The 22811-nt window shown below is 41.0% G+C and overlaps 1 protein-coding gene across 2 annotated transcripts in view; it reads left to right on the top strand.

Moving 5' to 3' along the window:
- MAP3K5 (mitogen-activated protein kinase kinase kinase 5) overlaps window positions 1-22811 on the top strand; it is a 226991-nt gene that overhangs the window by 149732 nt on the left and 54448 nt on the right. For both annotated transcript variants that reach the window (XM_053590832.1, XM_053590833.1), the window contains one exon: window positions 5516-5597. In XM_053590832.1, coding sequence (XP_053446807.1) covers window positions 5516-5597 — 82 coding nt within the window. The remainder of the gene's footprint in view (window positions 1-5515; window positions 5598-22811) is intronic.

The following is a 22811-nucleotide window of genomic DNA, read 5'->3' as shown; positions in this document are numbered from 1 at the left end:
TTTCAAAAAGTACCTGGGCTCCATGCTGGAGTAATTATATTGGATATTCTGGTTGGGGCAAGCCTGAGTTTAAGAGCCAGCGATCTGATCTATAAAAGATAATCCAAAAATCCATGGACTGCATTGTATGTTTGTGTTAACTTTCCTAGTTATGTTTCTCTTGGGTTAATAATTTAATGTGTATGTGTGTGTAGAGATAGATAGATAGATAGATAGATTTTTTTTTTTTTTTGGTGCAGTTTTTGGCTGAGGCTGGGTTTGAACCCACCACCTCCAGCATATGGGCCCGGCGTGTGTGTGTGTGTGTGTGTGTGTTTTAGACAGAGACTCAAGCTATTGCCCTGGCTAGAGTGCCGTAGCATCACAGCTCACAGCACCCTCCAGATCCTGGACTTAAAAGATACTCTTGTTGGGGTGGCGCCTGTGGCGCAGTGAGTAGGGCGCCGGCCCCATATACTGAGGGTGGCGGGTTCAAACCCAGCCCCGGCTGAACTGCAACCAAAAAATAGCTGGGTGTTGTGGTGTGCGCCTGTAGTCCCAGCTGCTCAGGAGGCTGAGGCAGGAGAACCACTGAAGCCCAAGAGCTAGAGGTTGCTGTGAGTCCTGTGACATCATGGCACTCTACTGAAGGTGGTAAAGTGAGACTCTGTCTCTACAAAAAAAAAAAAAAGAAAAAAAAAAAAGATACTCTTGCCTCAGCCTCCCAAGTAGCTAAGACTACAGGCACCGGCCACAACGCCCGGCTGTTTTTTGACTGTAGTTGTCGTTGTTTGGCCAGATTTGAACCCGCCAGCTCTGGTGTATGTGGTTGGCACCTTAGCCGCTTGAGCTACAGGCACTGAGCCAATAATTTAATATTTAATATATTTTTAAAACACTCTGACTGACTGTGGAAGTAGAGGAGTGAGTGACAATCTAGAAATCAAAGTGTAGATGAAAGGCAGTTTGGATTCACAATTTTGCTAGGGGTTGTGCTTACTCAATTCAAGGATGTAGTGAGCTGTGACCACACCACTGCACTCCGACCTGGGTGAAAGAGCAAGACCCTGTCTCTGAAAAAAAAGATTACTATTTGACCCCACAATAAATGACTGATATGCTAGCTACAGTATATATTCATTCATTCATATCTTTGTGCAAATAGATGTGTTTGTTGAAACCACTTTGCTGAAGTTTTATCTTTCTTGTCACAAAACATATGGTTAAAAAAAAAAACTTGGAAATAAGAACGAATTCCTGGCTCATGTTTGGTCTAATTTTTTACTTACCCTTCAATTCTCATCACTATTGATTTGTTTCTATGATAACTATAACTAAGATTTATGAAATGCTCACCCTTGGATCTATTATTTATTTTAATCTTCAGAGAAACCATATTATATGAGTAGTATTAATATCTTCATTGAAAAGAGTAAAAAATAGTCTTGGAGAGACTAAATCATATAGTCAATAACTATAAAATTCTGGCATTTGGGGGCAGCACTTGTGGCTCAGGGAGTAGGGCACCGGTCCCATGTACTGAAGGTGGCGGATTCAAACCCAGCCCTGGCCAAAAAAACTGCAAAAAAAAAAAAAAAAATTCTGGCATTTGAACCAGGCACACGTGACTTCAGAATCCAAGTTCCTAAAAATTACAGTGTGCCCCCATTCTACTGTAAGTTTTATATTCTGTTTAGAAATGTTCATATGGAGGCTTGCGCTAGGGTGCCAGCCATATACACCAGAGCTGGTGGGTTCCAACACAGCCCGGCCTGCCAAAACAATAATGACAACTACAACAAAACAATAGGTGTTGTGGTGGGTGCCTATAGTCCTAGCTACTTGGGAGGCTGAGGCAAGAGAATCGCTTAAGCCCAAGAGTTGGAGGTTGCTGTGAGCTGTGACGCCACGATACTCTATCGAGGGCAACATAATAAAACTCTGTCTCAAAAAACAAAAAAAAAATGTCCATATGGAAAATTTTTGCGTGGATGGGTGATGTAAGTCTTTCTCTCAAATCTTAAAAGCTTGTCTTTAAAGCTGTATTTTTTTTTTTTTAGCTCTTTTACTTTTTCCTTTTTCTTGATTAAACTTGCTTTTGTCTCTAACTCATAATGCTATTTAATCTTCAGTAAAGCATACTGCTATTCCAATCAGGCTCGGGATTTTTTTTTTCTTATAATGGACCTCCAAGAAATGTGTAGAGAGACAGGAAGCAGGCACAGTGAGTGAACTGCATAAATAGGCTCCAAACTCCAAAATAGACTTTGCTCATTCCCCTGTGCCCAGTGGCCAGACAGTTCTTGACCTTAGTGGCCACTCAGTGAGTATTTGTTGAATGGATGGATGGATAACTGGATAGATGATGAGTGGATAGATAGATGGATGAATGGACGGATGATGGATAACTGATGGACAGATAGATGGATGGGTGGATAGAGGCATGACTAGAGGGATGACTGGACAGATGATGGATAACTGGATGGACAGACGATGGACGGGTGGATAGAGGCATGACTAGATGGATGAATGGACGGATGATGGATAACTGGATGGACAGACAGATGGACGGGTGGATAGAGGCATGACTAGGTGGATGAATGGACGGATGATGGATAACTGGATGGACAGACAGATGGATGGGTGGATAGAGGCATGACTAGATGGATGAATGGACGGATGATGGATAACTGGATGGACAGACAGATGGATGGGTGGATAGAGGGATGACTGGACAGATGATGGATAACTGGATGGACAGACAGATGGACGGGTGGATAGAGGCATGACTAGATGGATGAAAGGACGGATGATGGATAACTGGATGGACGGACAGATGGATGGGTGGATAGAGGCATGACTAGATGGATAACTGGATGGACAGACGGATGGGTGGATAGAGGCATGACTAGAGGGATGAATGGACGGATGATGGATAACTGGATGGACAGACAGATGGACGGGTGGACAGAGGCATGACTAGATGGATGAATGGACGGATGATGGATAACTGGATGGACAGACAGATGGATGGGTGGATAGAGGCATGACTAGAGGGATGACTGGACAGATGATGGATAACTGGATGGACAGACAGATGGACGGGTGGATAGAGGCATGACTAGATGGATGAAAGGACGGATGATGGATAACTGGATGGACGGACAGATGGATGGGTGGATAGAGGCATGACTAGATGGATAACTGGATGGACAGACGGATGGGTGGATAGAGGCATGACTAGAGGGATGAATGGACGGATGATGGATAACTGGATGGACAGACAGATGGACGGGTGGACAGAGGCATGACTAGATGGATGAATGGACGGATGATGGATAACTGGATGGACAGACAGATGGATGGGTGGATAGAGGCATGACTAGATGGATGAATGGACGGATGATGGATAACTGGATGGACAGACAGATGGATGGGTGGATAGAGGCATGACTAGATGGATGAATGGACGGATGATGGATAACTGGATGGACAGACAGATGGATGGGTGGATAGAGGCATGACTAGATGGATGAATGGACGGATGATGGATAACTGGATGGACAGATAGATGGACGGGTGGATAGAGGCATGACTAGATGGATAAATGATGAATAGAGGAATGATGGCTGGATTGATGGTTGGATATAACAAGGTACAAATGAGGTACAAAAACAGGAAGAAAGAACCTGAATTATGTTACTTTTCTTGTGACACCATAACCTGCTCTTTCTTGGGGTGCCATTGTATAACACAACCTGCCTGTGAGATCGTGAACCCTCGTTCATAGTATTTCTACTTTATGTCTGTGCCCAACAATGTCCCCTCTGAATGGACTAGCCACAGTGGGGAAAGGGAAAATCTGCTTCTCATTGTAATTATTTTGCTTAGTTCTGAAGTGGTCTCCAGAAAATAATATTGCTAGAAGAGTTTCTGGAAAAAATGTCTCTTTTGTCATATAAAGAGAAGTAACTTCCGTCACCTATATATATATATATACACACACACACACACACACACACACACACATATATATATATAGTCAGCTCTCTGTATCCATGAGTTCCAAATCCAGAGATTCAACCAACCATGGATCGCAAATATTCAGAAAATAAAAACAAAATATAACAATAAAAATAATACAAATAAAAAACTGTACAGTATAAACAACTGAAAAATACATAGCATATACGTCTTATTGGGTATTGTAATCAATCTAGAAGACATGTGTAAGTTACATGCAAATTTGATGTCATTTAATGTATGGGACTTGAGCATCCTCAGATTTTGGTGTCTGGGTGGACCGTGGAATCAGTCTCTCGGCTCAGCACCTGTGGCTCAAGCAGCTAAGGCGCCAGCCACATACACCTGAGCTGGCATGTTCGAATCCAGCCCGGGCCCGCCAAACAACAATGACAGCTGCAACAAAAAAATAGCCGGGCGTTGTGGCGGGTGCCTATAGTCCCAGCTACTTGGGAGGCGGAGACAGGAGACTTGCTTGAGCCCAGGAGTTTGAGGTTGCTGTGAGCTATGATGCCGCGGCACTCTACCCAGGGCAACAGCTTGAGGCTCTGTCTCAAAAAAAAAAAAAAAGTCTCCCATGGATTCTGATGTACAGCTGTTTAAACCTTTCACAGACTGTATTTATGGGACCCTACACATATGATATCCAGGTGCTCAGGCAAGATGCAATAACTGAGATCAAATGTTGTAGTGGCCAACACTGTATCAAACAGTCACTTCAGAATTTAGAGACACTATTCCAGAATATAGTGGGATATTTTTATATTCCACTTTAAATAATAATGTTAACAGCAGCAAAATAGTACTAAGTAATAATGAGTGTTCTGTGCTAACTTTACAAGTTATTATCTGAAGTTATCTTCCCAATTATCTATGAGATAGATACTTGTATAATGAAGGGAGGAGGCTCAGAGGAGTGGAGGGGCTTGCCTACCATCATACGGATAGCGACAATCTTGGTCTTGTATCTAGGTCCACATTCTTACCATTTTTATGACGTGGTCCAGTTCATTCATTCAAGTGGGGCATTAGATCTGAAATTTCTAGAAAATCCTACCAACCTATGTTTTATTTATTTATTTTTTTTTTTCTAGAAACAGAGTCTCACTTTATGGCCCTCTGTAGAGTGCCGTGGCCTCACACAGCTCACAGCAACCTCCAACTCCTGGGCTTAAGTGATTCTCTTGCCTCAGCCTCCCGAGTAGCTGGGACTACAGGCACCCGCCACAACGCCCGGCTATTTTTTGGTTGCAGTTTGGCTGGGGTTGGGTTTGAACCCGCCACCCTCGGTATATGGGGCCGGCGCCTTACCGACTGAGCCACAGGCGCCGCCCCCTATGTTTTATTTTTGAGGAATCATATTTTTCACACTGTTCCTGATAGTTTGTTTATTGCCTGATTCTAGAGATTCTTGTACTTCTCAGTTTTTTGTTGCAAAATCCCTTTGGTGTATACTTGAGTGTATTCAATATTGTATGTGTTATGAATGCCCACATGTCAACTTGCCTTGTAGGTTTTTTGAAATGGTGAACACCATTACCGAAGAGAAGGGGAGAGGCACAGAGGAAGGAGATTGTGAAGGTGACTCCCTGGAGGTAATGACTTAAGTTTGGGGTTCATTTTAAAACAATTTAAAACCTTACCCAAAAGAAGGCAGTGGGTGGGTTCATGGGTGTGTGAGTGGTAGGGGAATGGGGTCTATATGCTTTCCTTTAACATTAAAAGCAACTTCTGGAGTTTCTTTGGTTAAAAAAAAAAAAGGGCTAAAAAGCAAACCTCTGAGCGCTCTCATTCAGCAGTACTAAGGTTTGGTATTTTACTTAGCTGATAGCAAGTGACTACACTTTATCTGTGACTCTTGATTATTCTCAATGGATAGGCCTCAGTGCCCTTACGCCTTTTCTGTTCTCCTCTGAGATAAGTGCAATTCATATGAACCAAATTTCAGTGAAGATTCTGGATGAGAAAGCTCTTTGTGGTCTACACGTTAATATGCTCCATAGAGAACCTGAAACCATGGAAGATTAATGAAATAGAGGAAAGAATAACAGTCACCCTGACTGTTGTTCCTCTCAGCCAGTATCCTTTTACTCAGGCCTCCCAGACACCGTGCACCATAGGTACTTCCTCTCCGTTTGCATTTTCTCTGCCATGTCTACTGTGTGAAGAAGCCCCTTCCACCACTGCAAGGACAGATGCTAGAGTGTTTCAAGAGCCCTGACTCTGGCACACCAGCATTCTCAGTGTCTGAAGGATGACACGACTCCAGGCAGAGAGAGGAGAGGGCCACTGTTTCCTCCAAGTTCTTCCCAGTGTTTGACTTGGAACAGAACTTTGAATCTGAGTGTCATCATCCATTGGGCTGCTATAACAAAATACCATAAACTGAGTGTCTTCTAAACAATAGAAATTTCTCACAGTTCTGGAGGCTGGGAAGTCCAAGATCAAGGCACCTGAAGAGTTTGGTGAGGGCCTGTTCCTCGTAGATGGTGCCTTCTGGCTGCATCCTCACCCGGGAGAAGCAGCCAGCTAGTCCTTTGTGGTCTCGTTTACATATACTCATGATCTCATCACCTCCCAAAGGCCTCACCTCCGAATATCATCCTCTCAGGGGTTATGATTTCAACATAGGAATTCATAAAATATTCAGGAATGCATGGAACCAGGCAAATACTGGAAATTACGTTTTCAGTGTTAAAGTGCAATGGAAGAAATTGTATCTTGCTAGTCTAACTGGTATACTTATTTATTAGATCACTTTGGGAATGTTATCTCATACACTCAAATTTTTGTTAAATCATTGAATTAGTCAGCTAACAGTTGAGGAGAAAAATAAATTTAATAACCCATTGTTAACTCTGTCTATAGGTAAGTTCTATAATTATTTAGCAGTTATATAGCTTTGTATATTCTTAGGTAAGCCTAAGGCTTTTTCATTAAAGTTATAAAAAGAGGATAGACTTAATTTGGAAAAAAAAGTTGTTTTTAATTTTTTATTGTTAGGGATTCATTGAGGGTACAATAAGCCAGGTTACACTGATTGCAATTGTTAGGTAAAGTCCCTCTTGCAATCATGTCTTGCCCCCATAAAGTGTGACACACACCAAGGCCCCACCCCCCTCCCTCCATCCCTCTTTCTGCGGAAAAAAAAGTTTTTTTCCCATGCTCTAACTTGCTGTCTATCAATTTAGTAGATAATACACATACTTCTTTGTATATGTTTTGTACTTTCTTTTTTTAATATTCAATTATACATTTATTTAACTTTTTTTTCTGAAATAGAGTCTCACTTTATGGCCCCCAGTAGAGTGCTGTGGCATCACAGCTCACAGCAACCTCAAACTCCTGGGCTCAAGTGATTCTCTTGCCTCACCCTCCCGAGTAGCTGGGAATACAGGCAACTGCCACAATGTCTAGCTATTTTTAGAGATGGTGGTCTCGCTCTGGCTCAGGCTGGTCTCGAACCTGTGAGCTCCTGCAATCTACCTGCCTTGGCCTCCTAGAGTACTATTTAACTTTAATTTTAAGAAAAGGTTAAAAAGATATGAAATGTATTCTGTTCCAGAAAATCTTATATACACAAGCATAATACTCATGGATTTGTGATTTGGATTAGTGGAAGTATTCTCCTTTAAGCTTTTAGAAATATAATTAATAACACTGGATCCTACAAGGCAAATAAAAAAATAGTTATTAGATTATAAAGTTCACATGTATGAGGGTAGAACGTCAGGTAAGAGGGATAAAAGAGAAAATTGTTTTGTATTTTCTTACTCAAATGATTGTGTTAGGAATTAGATCTCTGAATCCTACTATTTATGCTCTTTTGTTTATACCTCATTATTTGTGTTAGATTTAGTATCATTTGATACATAACAATTTTTAGAGTGAAAGTTAAAGAGAACAAAATAGTTCTTTCAGTAATCTAAAATCATATGGGATAGACTGGAAAATCCATAAAGTCTTCTGCAATGTGGTAAATCTCTGGCTTTTTTTTTATCTATCTTTTGTTTCATACTCTCTTTTAAGGAACTAAATGCAGTGCACCAAAAATATGTATAGGTGAGCCAGGGTATGGTTGCCTTATTTGACAAGATTGGTCTTCATAATTGATTGAATCAAACATTTGGGGCCCCTACTCTGGTCACTGCTTTAACCATAAGACTAGCCTACCACAGCTTTAACTGCATTAGAATTTGTGATGAATTTGGTCAGCTGATTTTTGTAAGTCTCAGCTTCCTTTGGTGTAAAGAGAAGGCAGGTAGCTGGCTTTCCAAAGAACTACCAAGAGGCCCACATCCAGATTCCCTAACCTGTATGCAGTAGTGTGTGGGGTGGGCTTTGTGAGAGACCCTTTTCTGATTAGGAAATTCTTATGGCAAGCTCTGTGAACAGTCTCCAACTAAATAAGGAGGGAAATGATAAAGTTTCCTTCTAGTAATATCCAGAGGGTTTTAATAGATCAGCTGACCTCACAAAACCCAGCTCATGCAATATTGCTTTGATTCATCAAAGTGCTCCTAATTTGCCCTTCTCCAGGAAGTACAGGGAAAGTATTGTTTTAACATTAGAAAACATTCTTACACTTTTAGCCTTTGCATTTCATTCGAATAATTTAAAATCTCTAACACGAAGGGCTCCTGCAGTATTCCTAATGGACTTTATAGCCTGTATGAAGAATTCAAACATACTTGTTTTAAGAGTTTTGGCTTTGTTTGCCATTTACACCAGAGCTAGAGATGAGTGTCATGTTAACATAACGTTAATACATGTTCTGGGCTGGAGGATGGTGAGATCTTCCTTGGCTCTCCCCACTCACTGAATGACCTTTCATAGCAAGACCAACTTTACAATATAAATTATTAAGCCTTAAGTTCCATTCTTGCATAATTTATAATGCCCCATTATATTATATATTTGATTACATTTCATATTTTCAACATTCCCCAGTAAGATTATTTTATCAGTATTCTAAATATTTGATTAAAATGAATTCTTTAATTGCACCTTGACATACTGAGCTCAAACTTTAGCCCATGAATGATGGGCCAAAAATAATTTCTCCACTTCCCATTCATTACACTGTAAACAAGACTCGCATTAAAAATCATCCATACACAGTGATGGTGATTTGTATGTAAAATAATTATTTTCTGATCTTTACCTCCATTGGCTATAGAACTCAAATTGTTTCCTTACAGGTGTGGATTTTCCTGATGCCTTTCGGTACCTTGACCCCAAACAAAATAAAAATGTTGGAAAGGTCAGATGATCAGGAAATGCTCTTTAATCTTTTTAACTGCACTTAGGGTGGTGTCAAAAGTCAACAACTACATTATCTATTAATGTAGTTTTATAAACCACAAATTTGAAATTAATCCCTCAATTTCCTGGAATTTGAAAAGCTTCTTAGAAGCTGAAGTAAAGATCTGCTTTCCTTTCTGATTTGAACAATCAGCCTTCTTTGAAGCAGCACGATGATAGAAAGGATTCAGCCTCCTTCTGATCATGATCAGACCCTTCCTTCAATTGAGCAAATCTGCATCTCTGAGATCTCCGTGCTGGGATCAGGAGCTCTGAGTTCTTCTTGTAACTTTGCCAACAGTCAGTTTTATATAACTCTGGACAAAGTTCATGCTCCTGCTGGACTAAGATGAGTTCATTCCTAAAATTAGACTTGAACAAGAAGATTTTTAATGTCCTTTCCTACCTCTAATTTTTTATTTATTTTTTTTTATCATTTTCAAGATTAGTACAAATTGTACAAGGTTATTTCAAATATATCTCAATCCTGCTTCTCAGCGAAGGGCATTTCTGTTTTTAAACAGAAAAAACAATTTCTTTTGATTCAAGGCCATGTTTTTTGACTCAAGGATGTATTCTGTCATGGAAGGGTTATGAACTCATAAGTAATTTAGTGTTGATAAATTTATACTGAAATCATAGAACAGTTCATTACAGTTGAGCATTAAGGTTTTTAACACTCTGTTGTTCTTTCAGCCTTCCATATCTTGGTAAGTAAGGGCATTTCCCCGTAACACAACAAGACACTTCAGAAAACCCTCTGCCCAAGCCTGTTACTAAAAGTCCCTCTGGCCCAGTCTTTCCTCCAGTCCCTTCTCTCGTCCTCTTGGCTGCTCACCTGATCTCAAGTCTTTGCCATCTTTCCTGTGGCTTGATGCTTCCCTTGTTCTGTCTATGTCATCAGAGAAATTTCTCACACAACATTTATCCTATGACCCCCCAACCCCCTCTGCCCCAAATTAAAAACCTTTGATGCTCTCTCTTCGTACAAGGTTTCTGTACCATCCAATGTTCTTAACTCTCTGCCTGTAACTTGCCCCGGCCTTTTAACTCTATGATCCAGCAATGCCAAACTGCTTTCCTTTCCAGATGGCCAAGGACGTCCTGCCTCTGGGCTTGACATGTGGATACCCAACCTCGCAAGCTTTTCTGCTTAGTCCTGCTTGGTGACTGAAGCCTTATTTTTCGAGATCCAGATCAAAAGTCATTTTCTCTTTGAATAATTTCTCAACTCCCCATCTCACTTTTCTCTACTTTCATACCATTTTCTTCCATTCCCTTGCCCGAGCTCTTCTTACGGCATTGTAACTCAGTGGCCTGCACTGCACTGTTAACTTCCTAAGCCAGGACCCCACTTAATCATGAAAGCCCACACGATGCAGGTGTCCAAGCAGAGGAAATTTAGTTGAGAGGCTTTGAAGGATTTGAAACTGGGGAATGACAAAGACTGGAGTTGTTTAAACAATATCTCCAAGTGGGAGAGATGGGTATGGATTGGAGGGGGCAGAGTATGAGCTGGGGAAACTAACTTGCAAGTTGTTTCATCAATGTCAAGTCAATAACCATGATCAAGCTTAAGTCACAACAAAGCCAGTAGTGACCCTTCCTCTTGGCATCTCATTCTTTATCTCAGTAGAAAAAAAAAAAGAGATACAAACTACAGAGATTCTTTTAGTATAAACTATGTTGTGTCTCTTTTACCCCTCTCCCAAACATGTATGCATTTTCCCTCCTCTCTGTCTGTTCATCCTTCTTCCTTTTTTCCCTTCCGTCCCTCCTCTTTTTATATGCACCTGTACCTCATATTTTTATCAAGATGGGCGTGGACTGACATAAGCCTGAAGCAGTCAGAGCAGCTGGCTCTGTGAGGCTGTTTATTCACAGTTTCTAATGTGCATAAGGAAAAAGTCCACCCTCTGTGAGTGATTAAAGGGACATTTTCTTTTTTTTTTTTTGGCCAGGGCTGGGTTTGAACCTGCTACGTCCGGCATATGAGGCCAGCGCCCTACCCCTTTGAGCCACAGGCGCCACCCGAACGGCACATTTTCATTTGACTCAAACATCTGTGGGATGATGAAAGGCCTTACTATTACCTTTTCTGATTATTTGCCTCACACACATTAGCAAGCAGCAATTTATGGTTTAGAATTCATTTAAATGAATTTGGAATCATCGCGTAGCAAACTGGTTTGCTTTGTTTTAACATCTTATTTCTATTTTTGTATAGATCTGAAGTTGAACACCCACAGTTACCAAACTGTCTGAGAAAATATATTACTTACAGTGTTGTATAATATGTGTATCGATTTGTTATCCATTCATTCGTTGTGTTGGGAGGGAGAAAGCCTTTTTCCTCTACCAACTTTCGTTCAGTGCCGGGGACCTGCAAATTGGCAAAAGACAAGATAACAGGAGAATAATTTATTCATTTAATCAGTGTTAAGTCAATGAAAGAGACTTAGCACACAATGATGTGGCTCCTTAAACAGCAGAGTTAAGTGTTTATTTATAATCTTAATAAGAAGGAGGATTAGTTTCAAGGGGAAGCAGATGGTAGGAAACTAAATAGAAGAGTAAGATTTAGAAAGTTTAGGTAAGGTTTTGTTTATGGACTTTCTTACCTAGGTGCAAAGTGGCGCTTCTCATTTTAGGCTGTAAACCTCCTGGAAGAGGGGATTTATGGCTCTTCAGACTTTACATAAGTCTGCAAGAGAAGTTTAGGTAAGGTTTTATCTGCTGCTGCTGTTTGTTCAGATGTTTTTAGCCTGAAATAATCTTCATTCACATTGGTGGGTCCAAGTGGATCTCATTAATTCATTCAGCAAATATTTACTGGACACCTACTGTGTGGTAGGCATTGTTCTAGGCACTGGGGACACAACAGAGGACGAAATAGAGAAAAGTCTCTGCCCTTATTGAGGTCACATTTTAATGAAAGACAGACAATAATCAACATGCACAAGTGAAATATATGGTATGTTGTACAGTGATCAGTATTAAGGAGAAAATAAAGCAGGGGCGAGTTTAGGAAGTTACAGTGTAGCAGGAAGTGCAATTTTAGACAGGAAAGTGGGGCGGGTGTCAGTAAGAAGGTGATATTTGAGTAAAGATCTCAGGGAGGAGATGTCTGTGACACTAGGTATTTGTGCCTGCAGTGTTTTTGGCATTTATTAATGTTACTAATATTTTGGCATTTATATATTAAGAAGGCAGTGCAAACTGAGAATTAACAGCTGCCCTGCCGTTTAGGTGACTACTCACCTAATGTAATTGAGCCCCAGCAGAAGGAAGTGCACAGCTGTTTATAAGCTGAGTGTTTTGCTTTAGGTTCCCTGACAATATAAGACTAAGCGAGTGACGACTTTGTTTTTTGGCTTTGTCAATATTGTCTTCCTATACTAATTCTCTTCCCAGCACCAGTTTAGATTGGTCTGGGCAGGCAACCATAAAGGAATGGTTCTAGAAATATTCCCATCTTCCCTGTGAAATGAAATTGTTGTGTCCCTTAGCAACCACCTGAGTTGCTAACCTATTGCCATAGAAATAGAATGCAAAATATATAAGCGATGTAAATTTACCTTTTATTTTTTAAAGCCTTCCTATTTCTTCCCTCTTTTTTTTCATATTTGTCATATAACAGACCCTGCCTTCCTGGGTCTGTGGTCCCAGCTCTGCTTTGCTATTTCTGGCCATCACATAGATAATTCTCTGTCCTTACAGGCTGGATCAGTCTACCCCTCTCTTCCAACTTCCCTTTAAAACTGCCTTTTCAATTTACATCTTTACATTGTTTAAGAATAGAAAGAGGAGATAAAAGAGGAGATAAAAACAGTAATTATTCATTGAGATGGTTTTACTTAAATCCCATCGGTCTTATTACAAGTTCCTTCAGTTTTTACCATAACCATTTTGTTCAACCCGCGTCAACTTCTATACTTAATAAACAATCTATTTATTTATTTATTTATTTTGAGACAGTTTCACTATGTCACCCTTGGTAGAGTGCCGTGAGGTCACAGCTCACAGCAACCTCATACTCTTGGGCTTAAGTGATTATCTTGCCTCAGCCTCCCGAGTAGCTGGGACTATAGGCACCCACCACAATGCCTGGCTATTTTTTGTTGTAGTTGTCATTGTTGTTTAGCTGGCCCGGGCCGGGTTCAAACCTGCCAGCCTCGGTGTACCTGGCTGGTGCTGTAACCACTGTGCTATGGGCACCAAGCCATTAATAAACAATCTTTATTTAAAAACTGTTTTTGGGTGGTGCCCATAGCTCAATGGATAGGGCTTCGGCCTCATACACCGAAGCTGGTGGGTTCGAACCCGGCCGGGGCCAGCTAAAGCAACAATGGCAACAACAACAACAACAACAAATAGCCGGGAGTTGTGGTGGGAGTAGGTGTGTGTGGGAGTAGTCCCAGCTACTTGGGAGGCTGAGGCAAGAGAATCGCTTAAGCCTAAGAGTTGGAGGTTGCTGTGAGCTGTGACGCCACAGTACTCTACCCAAGGCGACAGCTTGAGACTCTGTCTCAAAAAAACAAAAAAAAACAACAAAAAAACCCCACTGTTTTTGACGCTTTAGATCCTGAAACTTAAGCAGCCTCATGGAGGGTTCTGTATTCTTCACTATGCTGTATAAACATACCAATTGTAAAAATGCTTTCAACCAAAAATAAACTGATAATGACTTTAAATGTTTTGTTTTGGCACCTGATTTTTAAAAAGTTCTCATCACATTTTCTCCATAACCCAATTAAATAGTTAAGCAAATAATTCCTGAGCATCTACTATACCCAGATGTTGCTAAGACTGGAGGTAGAGCAATTAAGGAAGACATTTCAATTCTCAAAGAGTTCAGTGTCCAGACGGGGATGCAGAAAAGTGGGCACGCCTGGCATCTTCATGGCAGTGAAGATGTATAATGGTGAGGAGAGGCCTCGGAAGCCCATCAGACCAGAGCCTCGCTCAGTTTTTGAGGGCCAGGTGAACAGTTCGGGAAAGCTTCCTGCAGCTTGGTTTCAAAACATGAGGCAGAATCACTGAGGCAGAAAAAGCAGAATATGTAAAAGCACAAAGTCTGGGAACGTCTCTGAGAGTCCCCAGAAGGTGGAGTTTGATGAGAGGTTGCTGGATACAGAGCAGTGATAAGATCTTGAGGTGTATATTGTGTCAGTCAATTCAGGCTGCTCTAAAACACCTTAGAGCAGGTAGTGTGTAAATGGTAAGAATGCATTCCAGGCTCACAGTCCTGGAGGCTGGGAAGTCCAAGATCAAGGCGCCAGCAGATCCGGTGTCTGGTGAGGACTCATTCCCCTAGATGGCACCTTTCTCATGTGTTCACATGAGAGCGGAAGGGGTGATCAGGCTCTTCAGGCCTCTTTTACAAGGGCACTAATCCCATTGAGTCTGTCTCTGTGGCCTGATCACCTCCCCAAGGCCCCACCTCTTGAAACTATTGCATTGAGGATTAGGTTCCAATGTAAGTTTTTTGGGGTGGGGGTCCCTGAGACCCTAGTAGGCATTTATGCTGTACCGAGGAATTTGGATTTTCTCCTGAAAGTCATGAGCAGCCAATGAAACAGAGGCAGTGGCACAGACATGAAAAGCTCACTTGTAACTTTGGACTTTAGAAAGTTCGCTGCCAATTTAATGGAGAGTAAATCAGGGAATGGGGCAACAAGAGAGGAGGGGATTGGGAAGGAAGACTTTAGAATTAGTATAGAAGAAAAGCCTGACCTGAAGCAATAGCAGTGAGGGTGAGGAGGGATAAAGGATTTGTGAGATTTTAAGAAGGAAAACCTGTAGCAGTTGGCAATCAATTTGATAAAGAAAGCAAGGGAAAGTAAAAAGTGAATTCTAAGAGGGCAATGGCTACCAGATGTCCGCTTGAAAAAGTGAATGGATGTTTAGTGGATATTGAACATTGGTAGTGGAAAAGACACAGAATCTGGAATCTTATGACCTACTTTTAAACTACAATTCTGACATATTCTTGGTGGAAAAAATATTTCTAATCATTTGTGAATTGGAGGGAATCAGAGATCTTCTCTACTATGACACAGGCTTAATATGACAGTCAAATGGGGTAGATTGTTGAAAGTTGGGTTTTTTCTTTTAAATGAAAAAGCGTTCAAATCTAAGGTGGTGATGGTACTAGGTTCCTTTGAGAACCACGTTGGGCTTTAGTGATGGTCCCTGCTCTGCCTCCAGCTGGCCTGGTCCTTGCTGGCAGAGTTCAGGTGCATGGCACAGCACTACAGAAATCTGGGCCATCGTTTGCACTATGCTTCCTGCCTCCTTGCAGTAGCCTGGTTTTATTTCTGAGTCAGAGCAAATTGCTAAATGATCCCTGCTGCCTGTTCCTTCACAGTAAACGTCTGTGTCAGTGCTCTAGTCTGGTCTAGGTCAGTGTTCAGCCTTCTGTTAAGCAACCTGCATAGGAGTATTCTCTGATGTACCACTGGGTCCCCGGCAGTGGGTACCCACTGTTGGTACCAGGCAAGCAGGTACCTTCTTTCAGAGAGAATGTGGCCTCTGTCCTGACCCAGAGAAGGCTGCAAGGCAGCGAGGGCATGCTCATCTCAGATCTGGCCTGGTACTGGGCATAATTTCCCCTGGGCAGTACCACCTGACTGCCTTCTATTTGGGGTTGGAAACCTGTTGGAAACCAATAACCTGGAGCTCTAAGGACATCATGCCCCACGCTACCCCCATCCAGTCGAGTCTAGCACTCCTATCCTAGAGAGTTTGCAGAGTGATCTGATGAGCGACCTTTATAGCAAACTGCTTCCTTCTATCCTTTTCTCTTTGCCTTTTGTATTTGTAGTTTCCCAAGATCATATCTGAGTGTGAATTTCTTTTTATTTTTCCTATTTAGGGCCTGCTTTCTGGAAGTTGTATTTGTCCCCAAATCTGTTTTGTTATTATTATTATTTATTTATTTATTTATTTTGAGACAGAGTCTCACTATGTCGCCTTTGGTAGAGTACCATGGAGTCACAGCTCACAGCAAACTCAAACTCTTGGGCTTCAGCAATTCTCTCGTCTCAGCCTCCCAAGCAGCGGGGAGTACAGGCGCCCACCACAATGCTCAGCTGTTTTTTTGTTGTAGTTGTCATTGTTGTTTGGCAGGCCCAGGCTAGGTTCGAACCGCCAGCTCCAGTGTATATGGCTGGTGCCCTAGCTGCTGAGCTACAGGCACCGAGTCTGTCTGGTCTTTTTCTTTTATAATTAATTTTTTTTTTTTTTTTTTTTGAGACAGAGTCTCACTATGTTGCCCTGGGTTGAGTGCCTTGGCGTCACAGCTCACAGCAACCTCAAACTCTAGGGCTTAAGCGATTCTCTTGTCAGTCCCAAGTAACTGGGACTATAGGTGCCTGCCACTAAACCTGGCTATTTTTTTTCTTTTTTTGTTGCAGTTGTCATTCTTGTTTAACAGGCCATGGCCAGGCTCAAACCCGCCAGTCCGAGTGTATGTGCCTGGGGCTGTAATCACTGAGCTATGGGTGTCAAGCCTATAATTTATTTTTTTATTTTTTTATTTTTATTGTTGGGGATTCATTGAGGGTACAATAAGCCAGGTTACACTGATTGCAATTGTTAGGTAAAGTCCCTCTTGCAATCATGTCTTGCCCCCATAAAGTGTGACACACACCAAGGCCCCACGCCGCTCCCTCCGTACCTCTTTCTGCTTCCCCCCCATAACCTTAATTGTCCTCATATCAAAATTGAGTACATAGGATTCATGCTTCTCCATTCTTGTGATGCTTTACTAAGAATAATGTCTTCCACGTCCATCCAGGTTAATACGAAGGATGTAAAGTCTCCATTTTTTTTAATAGCTGAATAGTATTCCACCACAACTTGTTAATCCATTCCTGGGTTGGTGGGCATTTAGGCTGTTTCCACATTTTGGCGATTGTAAATTGAGCTGCAATAAACAGTCTAGTACAAGTGTCCTTATGATAAAAGGATTTCTTTCCTTCTGGGTAGATGCCCAGTAATGGGATTGCAGGATCAAATGGGAGGTCTAGCTTGAGTGCTTTGAGGTTTCTCCATACTTCCTTCCAGAAAGGTTGTACTAGTTTGCAGTCCCACCAGCAGTGTAAAAGTGTTCCCTTCTCTCCACATCCACGCCAGCATGTGCAGTTTTGAGAGTTTGTGATGTGGGCCATTCTCACTGGGGTTAGATGATATCTCAGGGTTGTTTTGATTTGCATTTCTCTAATATATAGAGATGATGAACATTTTTTCATGTGTTTGTTAGCCATTCATCTGTCATCTTTAGAGAACGTTCTATTCATGTCTCTTGCCCATTGATATATGTGATTATTGGCTTTTTTTCATGTGGATTAGTTTGAGTTCTCTATAGATCCTAGTTATCAAGCTTTTGTCTGATTGAAAATATGCAAATATCCTTTCCCATTGTGTAGGTTGTCTCTTTGCTTTGGTTATTGTCTCCTTAGCTGTACAGAAGCTTTTCAGTTTAATGAAGTCCCATTTGCTTATTTTTGTTGTTGTTGCAATTGCCATGGCAGTCTTCTTCATGAAGTCTTTCCCCAGGCCAATATCTTCCAGTGTTTTTCCTATGCTTTCTTGGAGGATTTTTATTGTTTCATGCCTTAAATTTAAGTCTTTTATCCATCTTGAATCAATTTTTGTGAGTGGGGAAAGGTGTGGGTCCAGTTTCAGTCTTTTACATGTAGACATCCAGTTCTCCCAACATCATTTATTGAATAGGGAGTCTTTCCCCCAAGGTATGTTCTTGTTTGGTTTATCGAAGATTAGGTGGTTGTAAGATGTTAGTTTCATTTCTTGGTTTTCAATTCGATTCTAAGTGTCTATGTCTCTGTTTTTGTGCCAGAACCATGCTGTCTTGACCACTATGGCTTTGTAGTACAGACTAAAATCTGGTATGCTGATGCCCCCAGCTTTATTTTTGTTACTAAGACCTGCCTTAGCTATACGGGGTTTTTTCCGGTTCCATTCAAAACGCAGAATCATTTTTTCCAAATCTTGAAAGTATGATGTTGGTATTTTGATAGGAATGGCATTGAATAGGTAGATTGCTTTGGGAAGTATAGACATTTTTTTTTTGTTTGTTTGTTTTTGTTTGTTTGTTTTTTATAGAGACAGAGTCTCACTGTACCGCCCTTGGGTAGAGTGCCATGGCATCACACGGCTCACAGCGACCTCTAGCTCTTGGGCTTCAGCGATTCTCTTGCCTCAGCCTCCGGAGCAGCTGGGACTACAGGCGCCCGCCACAACGCCTGGCTATGTTTTTGTTGCAGTTTGGCCTGGGCTGGGTTTGAACCCGCCACCCTCGGCATATGGGGCCGGCGCCCTACTCACTGAGCCACAGGCACCGCCTAAGGGAAGTATAGACATTTTAACAATGTTGATTCTTCCCATCCATGAGCATGGTATGTTCTTCCATTTGTTAATATCCTCTGCTATTTCCTTTCTGAGGATTTCATAGTTTTCTTGATAGAGGTCCTTCACCTCCTTCGTTAGGTATATTCCTAGGTATTTCATTTTCTTTGAAACTATGGTGAAGGGAGTTGTGTCCTTAATTAGCTTCTCATCTTGACTGTTATTGGTGTATACAAAGGCTACTGACTTGTGGACATTGATTTTATATCCTGAAACATTACTGTATTTTTTGATGACTTCTAGGAGTCTTGTGGTTGAGTCTTTGGGGTTCTCTAAGTATAAAATCATGTCATCAGCCAAGAGGGAGAGTTTGACCTCCTCTGCTCCCATTTGGATTCCCTTTATTTCCTTGTCTTGCCTAATGGTATTAGCTAGAACTTCCAGCACTATGTTGAATAGTAAAGGTGACAGAGGACAACCTTGTCTGGTTCCAGTTCTAAGAGGAAAAGCTTTCAGTTTTACTCCATTCAGTAAAATATTGGCTGTGGGTTTGTCATAGATAGCTTCACTCAGTTTTAGAAATGTGCCACCTATGCCTATACTCTTCAGTGTTCTAATTAGAAAAGGATGCTGGATTTTATCAAATGCTTTTTCTGCATCTATTGAGAGGATCATGTGATCTTTATTTTTGCCTCTGTTAATATGGTGGATAACGTTTATGGACTTGCGTATGTTAAACCAGCCTTGCATCCCTGGGATGAAGCCTATTCGATCATGATGAATGACTTTTTTGATGATAAGCTGTAATCTATTGGCTAGGATTTTGTTGAGAATTTTTGCATCTATATTCATGAGTGAGATTGGTCTGAAATTCTCCTTTTTGTTTGGGTCTTTTCCTGGTTTTGATATCAGGTTGATGTTTGCTTCATAGAATGTGTTGGGGAAGATTCCTTCTTCCTCATTTTTTTGGAATAATTTCTGCAGTACAGGAATAAGCTCTTCCTTGAAGGTTTGATAGAATTCTGGAGTGAAGCCATCTGGACCAGGGCATTTTTTGGTTAGAAGATTTTTTTTTTTTTGTAGAGACAGAGTCTCACTGTACCGCCCTCCAGTAGAGTGCTGTGGCGTCACACGGCTCACAGCAAGCTCTAACTCTCAGGCTTACGCGATTCTCTTGCCTCAGCCTCCCGAGTAGCTGGGACTACAGGTGCCCGCCACAACGCCCGGCTATTTTTTTGTTGCAGTTTGGCCGGGGCCAGGTTTGAACCCGCCACCCTCGGCATATGGAGCCGGCGCCCTACTCACTGAGCCACAGGCGCCGCCCGGTTAGAAGATTTTTTATTGTTTCTTTGATCTCAGTGCTTGAAATTGATCTGTTCAGGAGCTCTATGTCTTCCTGGCTGAGTCTAGGGAGATGGTGTGATTCCAAATATTGATCCATTTCCTTCACATTGTCAAATTTCTGGGCATAGAGTTTCTGGTAGTATTCAGAGATGATCTCTTGTATCTCTGTGGGATCAGTTGTTATTTCCCCTTTATCATTTCTGATTGAGGTTACTAGAGATTTTACTTTTCTATTCCTCGTTAGTCTGGCCAATGGTTTATCTATTTTATTTATTTTTTCAAAAAACCAACTCCTTGTTTCATTAATTTTCTGAATGATTCTTTTGTTTTCAATTTCATTGATCTCTGATTTGATTTTGGATATTTCTTTTCTTCTACTGAGTTTAGGCTTAGATTGTTCTTCTTTTTCCAATTCCATAAAATCTCTTGTGAGATTGTTGATGCGCTCTCTTTCTGTTTTTCGAATGTAGGCATCTAAAGCGATGAATTTTCCTCTCAAAACTGCTTTTGCAGTATCCCACAGGTTTTGGTAGCTTGTGTCTTCATTGTTGTTATGCTCAAGGAAGTTAATGATTTCCTGTTTTATTTCTTCTTTCCACCCATCTGTTATTCAACAGAAGATTGTTTAATTTCCATGCCTTTGGGTGGGGTCGAGCGTTTTTGTTAGAGTTGAGTTCCACCTTTAATGCCTTATGCACTGAGAAGATACAAGATAAAATTTCAATTCTTTTGATTCTGTTGATATTTGTTTTGTGTCCCAGGATATGATCAATTTAGGAGAATGTTCCATGGGGTGATGAGAAGAATGTATATTCTTTATCTTTGGGGTGGAGTGTTCTATATGCGGCTATCAAGCACAGTTGTTCTAGGGTCTCATTTAAATCTCTTATATCTTTGTTTAATTTCTGTTTAGAGGATCTGTCCAGCTCTGTAAGAGGAGTGTTAAAGTCCCCTGTTATGATGGTATTATCAGATATCATATGGTCTGTTTCAAGAATCTGGGAGCATTTAAATTGGGTGCATAAATATTTAGAATTGAAATGTCTTCTTGTTGTAGTTTTCCCTTGACCAATATAAAGTGACCATCTTTGTCTTTTTTGACTTTAGTTGCTTTAAATCCACATGTATCTGACAGTAAGATTGCAACTCCTCTTTTCTTCTGAATTCCATTTGCCTGTAAAATTGTCTTCCAACCCTTGACTCGGAGCTCTAGTTTGTCTTTTGAAGCTAGGTCTGTTTCTTGCAGACAGCGAATGGATGGCTTGTGTTTTTTAATCCAGTCAGCCAATCTATGTCTCTTCAGTGGGGAATTCAAGCCATTAACATTTATTGAGATAATTGATAAGTGTGGTAGTATTCTATTCATCTTATTTTGTGAGAGTCCATTGCTTAGTTTTGTCTTTTACATCAGTGTGGAGGTTAGGTTCTGTCCTTTGATTTCTGAGTTCTTACTTTGCAGCTGATCCATTTTGGTGGTCAGTGTGCAGAACAGGTTGAAATATTTCCTGTAGAGCTGGTCTTGTTGTGGCGAATTTCCTCAATGTTTGTATATCCGTAAATGATTTGATTTCTCCGTCAATTTTGAAGCTTAGCTTAGCAGGGTACAGAATTCTGGGCTGGAAATTGTTCTGTTTAAGTAGATTAAAGGTAGATGACCATTGTCTTCTTGCTTGGAAAGTTTCATTAGAGAAGTCTGCGGTCACTCTGATGGATTTGCCCCTGTAGGTCAATTGGTGCTTACTCCTGGCAACTTGCAGAATCTTTTCTTTGGTCTTAACTTTGGACAGGTTCATCACAATGTGTCTTGGAGAAGCTCGGTTTGAGTTGAGGTGACCTGGGGTCCGATATCCCTCTGAAAGCAGTGTGTCAGAATCTTTGGTGATATTTGGGAAATTTTCTTTTATAATATTCTTTAGTATGGCTTCCATTCCTCTGGGGCATTCTTCTTCCCTTTGTGGAATTCCTTTAACTCATATGTTGAAACGCTTCTTAAAGTCCCATAATTCTGACAGTGAACCTTCTGCTCTCTCTCTCTTCTTTTCTGCCTCTTTTACTATCTGTGTTATCTCAAGAACTTTGTCTTCTACCTCTGAAATTCTTTCTTCTGCATGGTGTAACCTGTTGCTGATACTTTCCATTGCATCTTTAAGTTCCCTAATTGACTGTTTCAGTTCCTTCAGTTCTGCTATATCCTTTTTATATTCTTCATATTGTTCATCTGTTATTTGATTCTGTTTTTGGATTTCCTTTTGGTTATTTTCCACTTTATTAGCAGTTTCCTTCATTGTTTCCATCATTTCTTTCATTGTTTTCAACATGCGTATTTTAAATTCCCTTTCTGTCATTCCTAACATTTCTGTATAGGTGGAATCCTCTGCAGTAGCTATCTCATGGTCCCTTGGCGGGGTTGTTCTGGACTGGTTCTTCATGTTGCCTGGAGTTTTCTGCTGACTCTTCCTCATGAGTGATTTCTTTTATCTGTTCCCTTGCCCTAATTTTCCTTTCACTTCCTCTTGCTCTTTAAGTTCTTGTGCCTGTGGACTAAGGTTTACAGGACAGAAGGGTGAGAATGTTGAAGAGCAAAAAAGGGATGAAAGAAAGGAGGACTGAGTGATAAGAAAAAAAAAAGAAAAATAGAGAAAGGAGAGGGGGTGGGTAAAAGGAATATTGACAAAAAGAACAGAGGCACAGAAAGAGGGAGACAGAGCAATATAGGTGTACAATAGGGTACTTTGACACAACCTTAAAAAAACCCCACCTTCTGGGGGTGCCCAGTTGGGTGGTTCCCT

Source organism: Nycticebus coucang, chromosome 5 (genome assembly GCF_027406575.1).
Source record: "Nycticebus coucang isolate mNycCou1 chromosome 5, mNycCou1.pri, whole genome shotgun sequence".
NCBI classification, from domain to species: Eukaryota; Metazoa; Chordata; class Mammalia; order Primates; family Lorisidae; genus Nycticebus; species Nycticebus coucang.
Note: the sequence above shows the minus strand (reverse complement) of the source record. Positions and strands in the feature narration are given on the sequence as shown.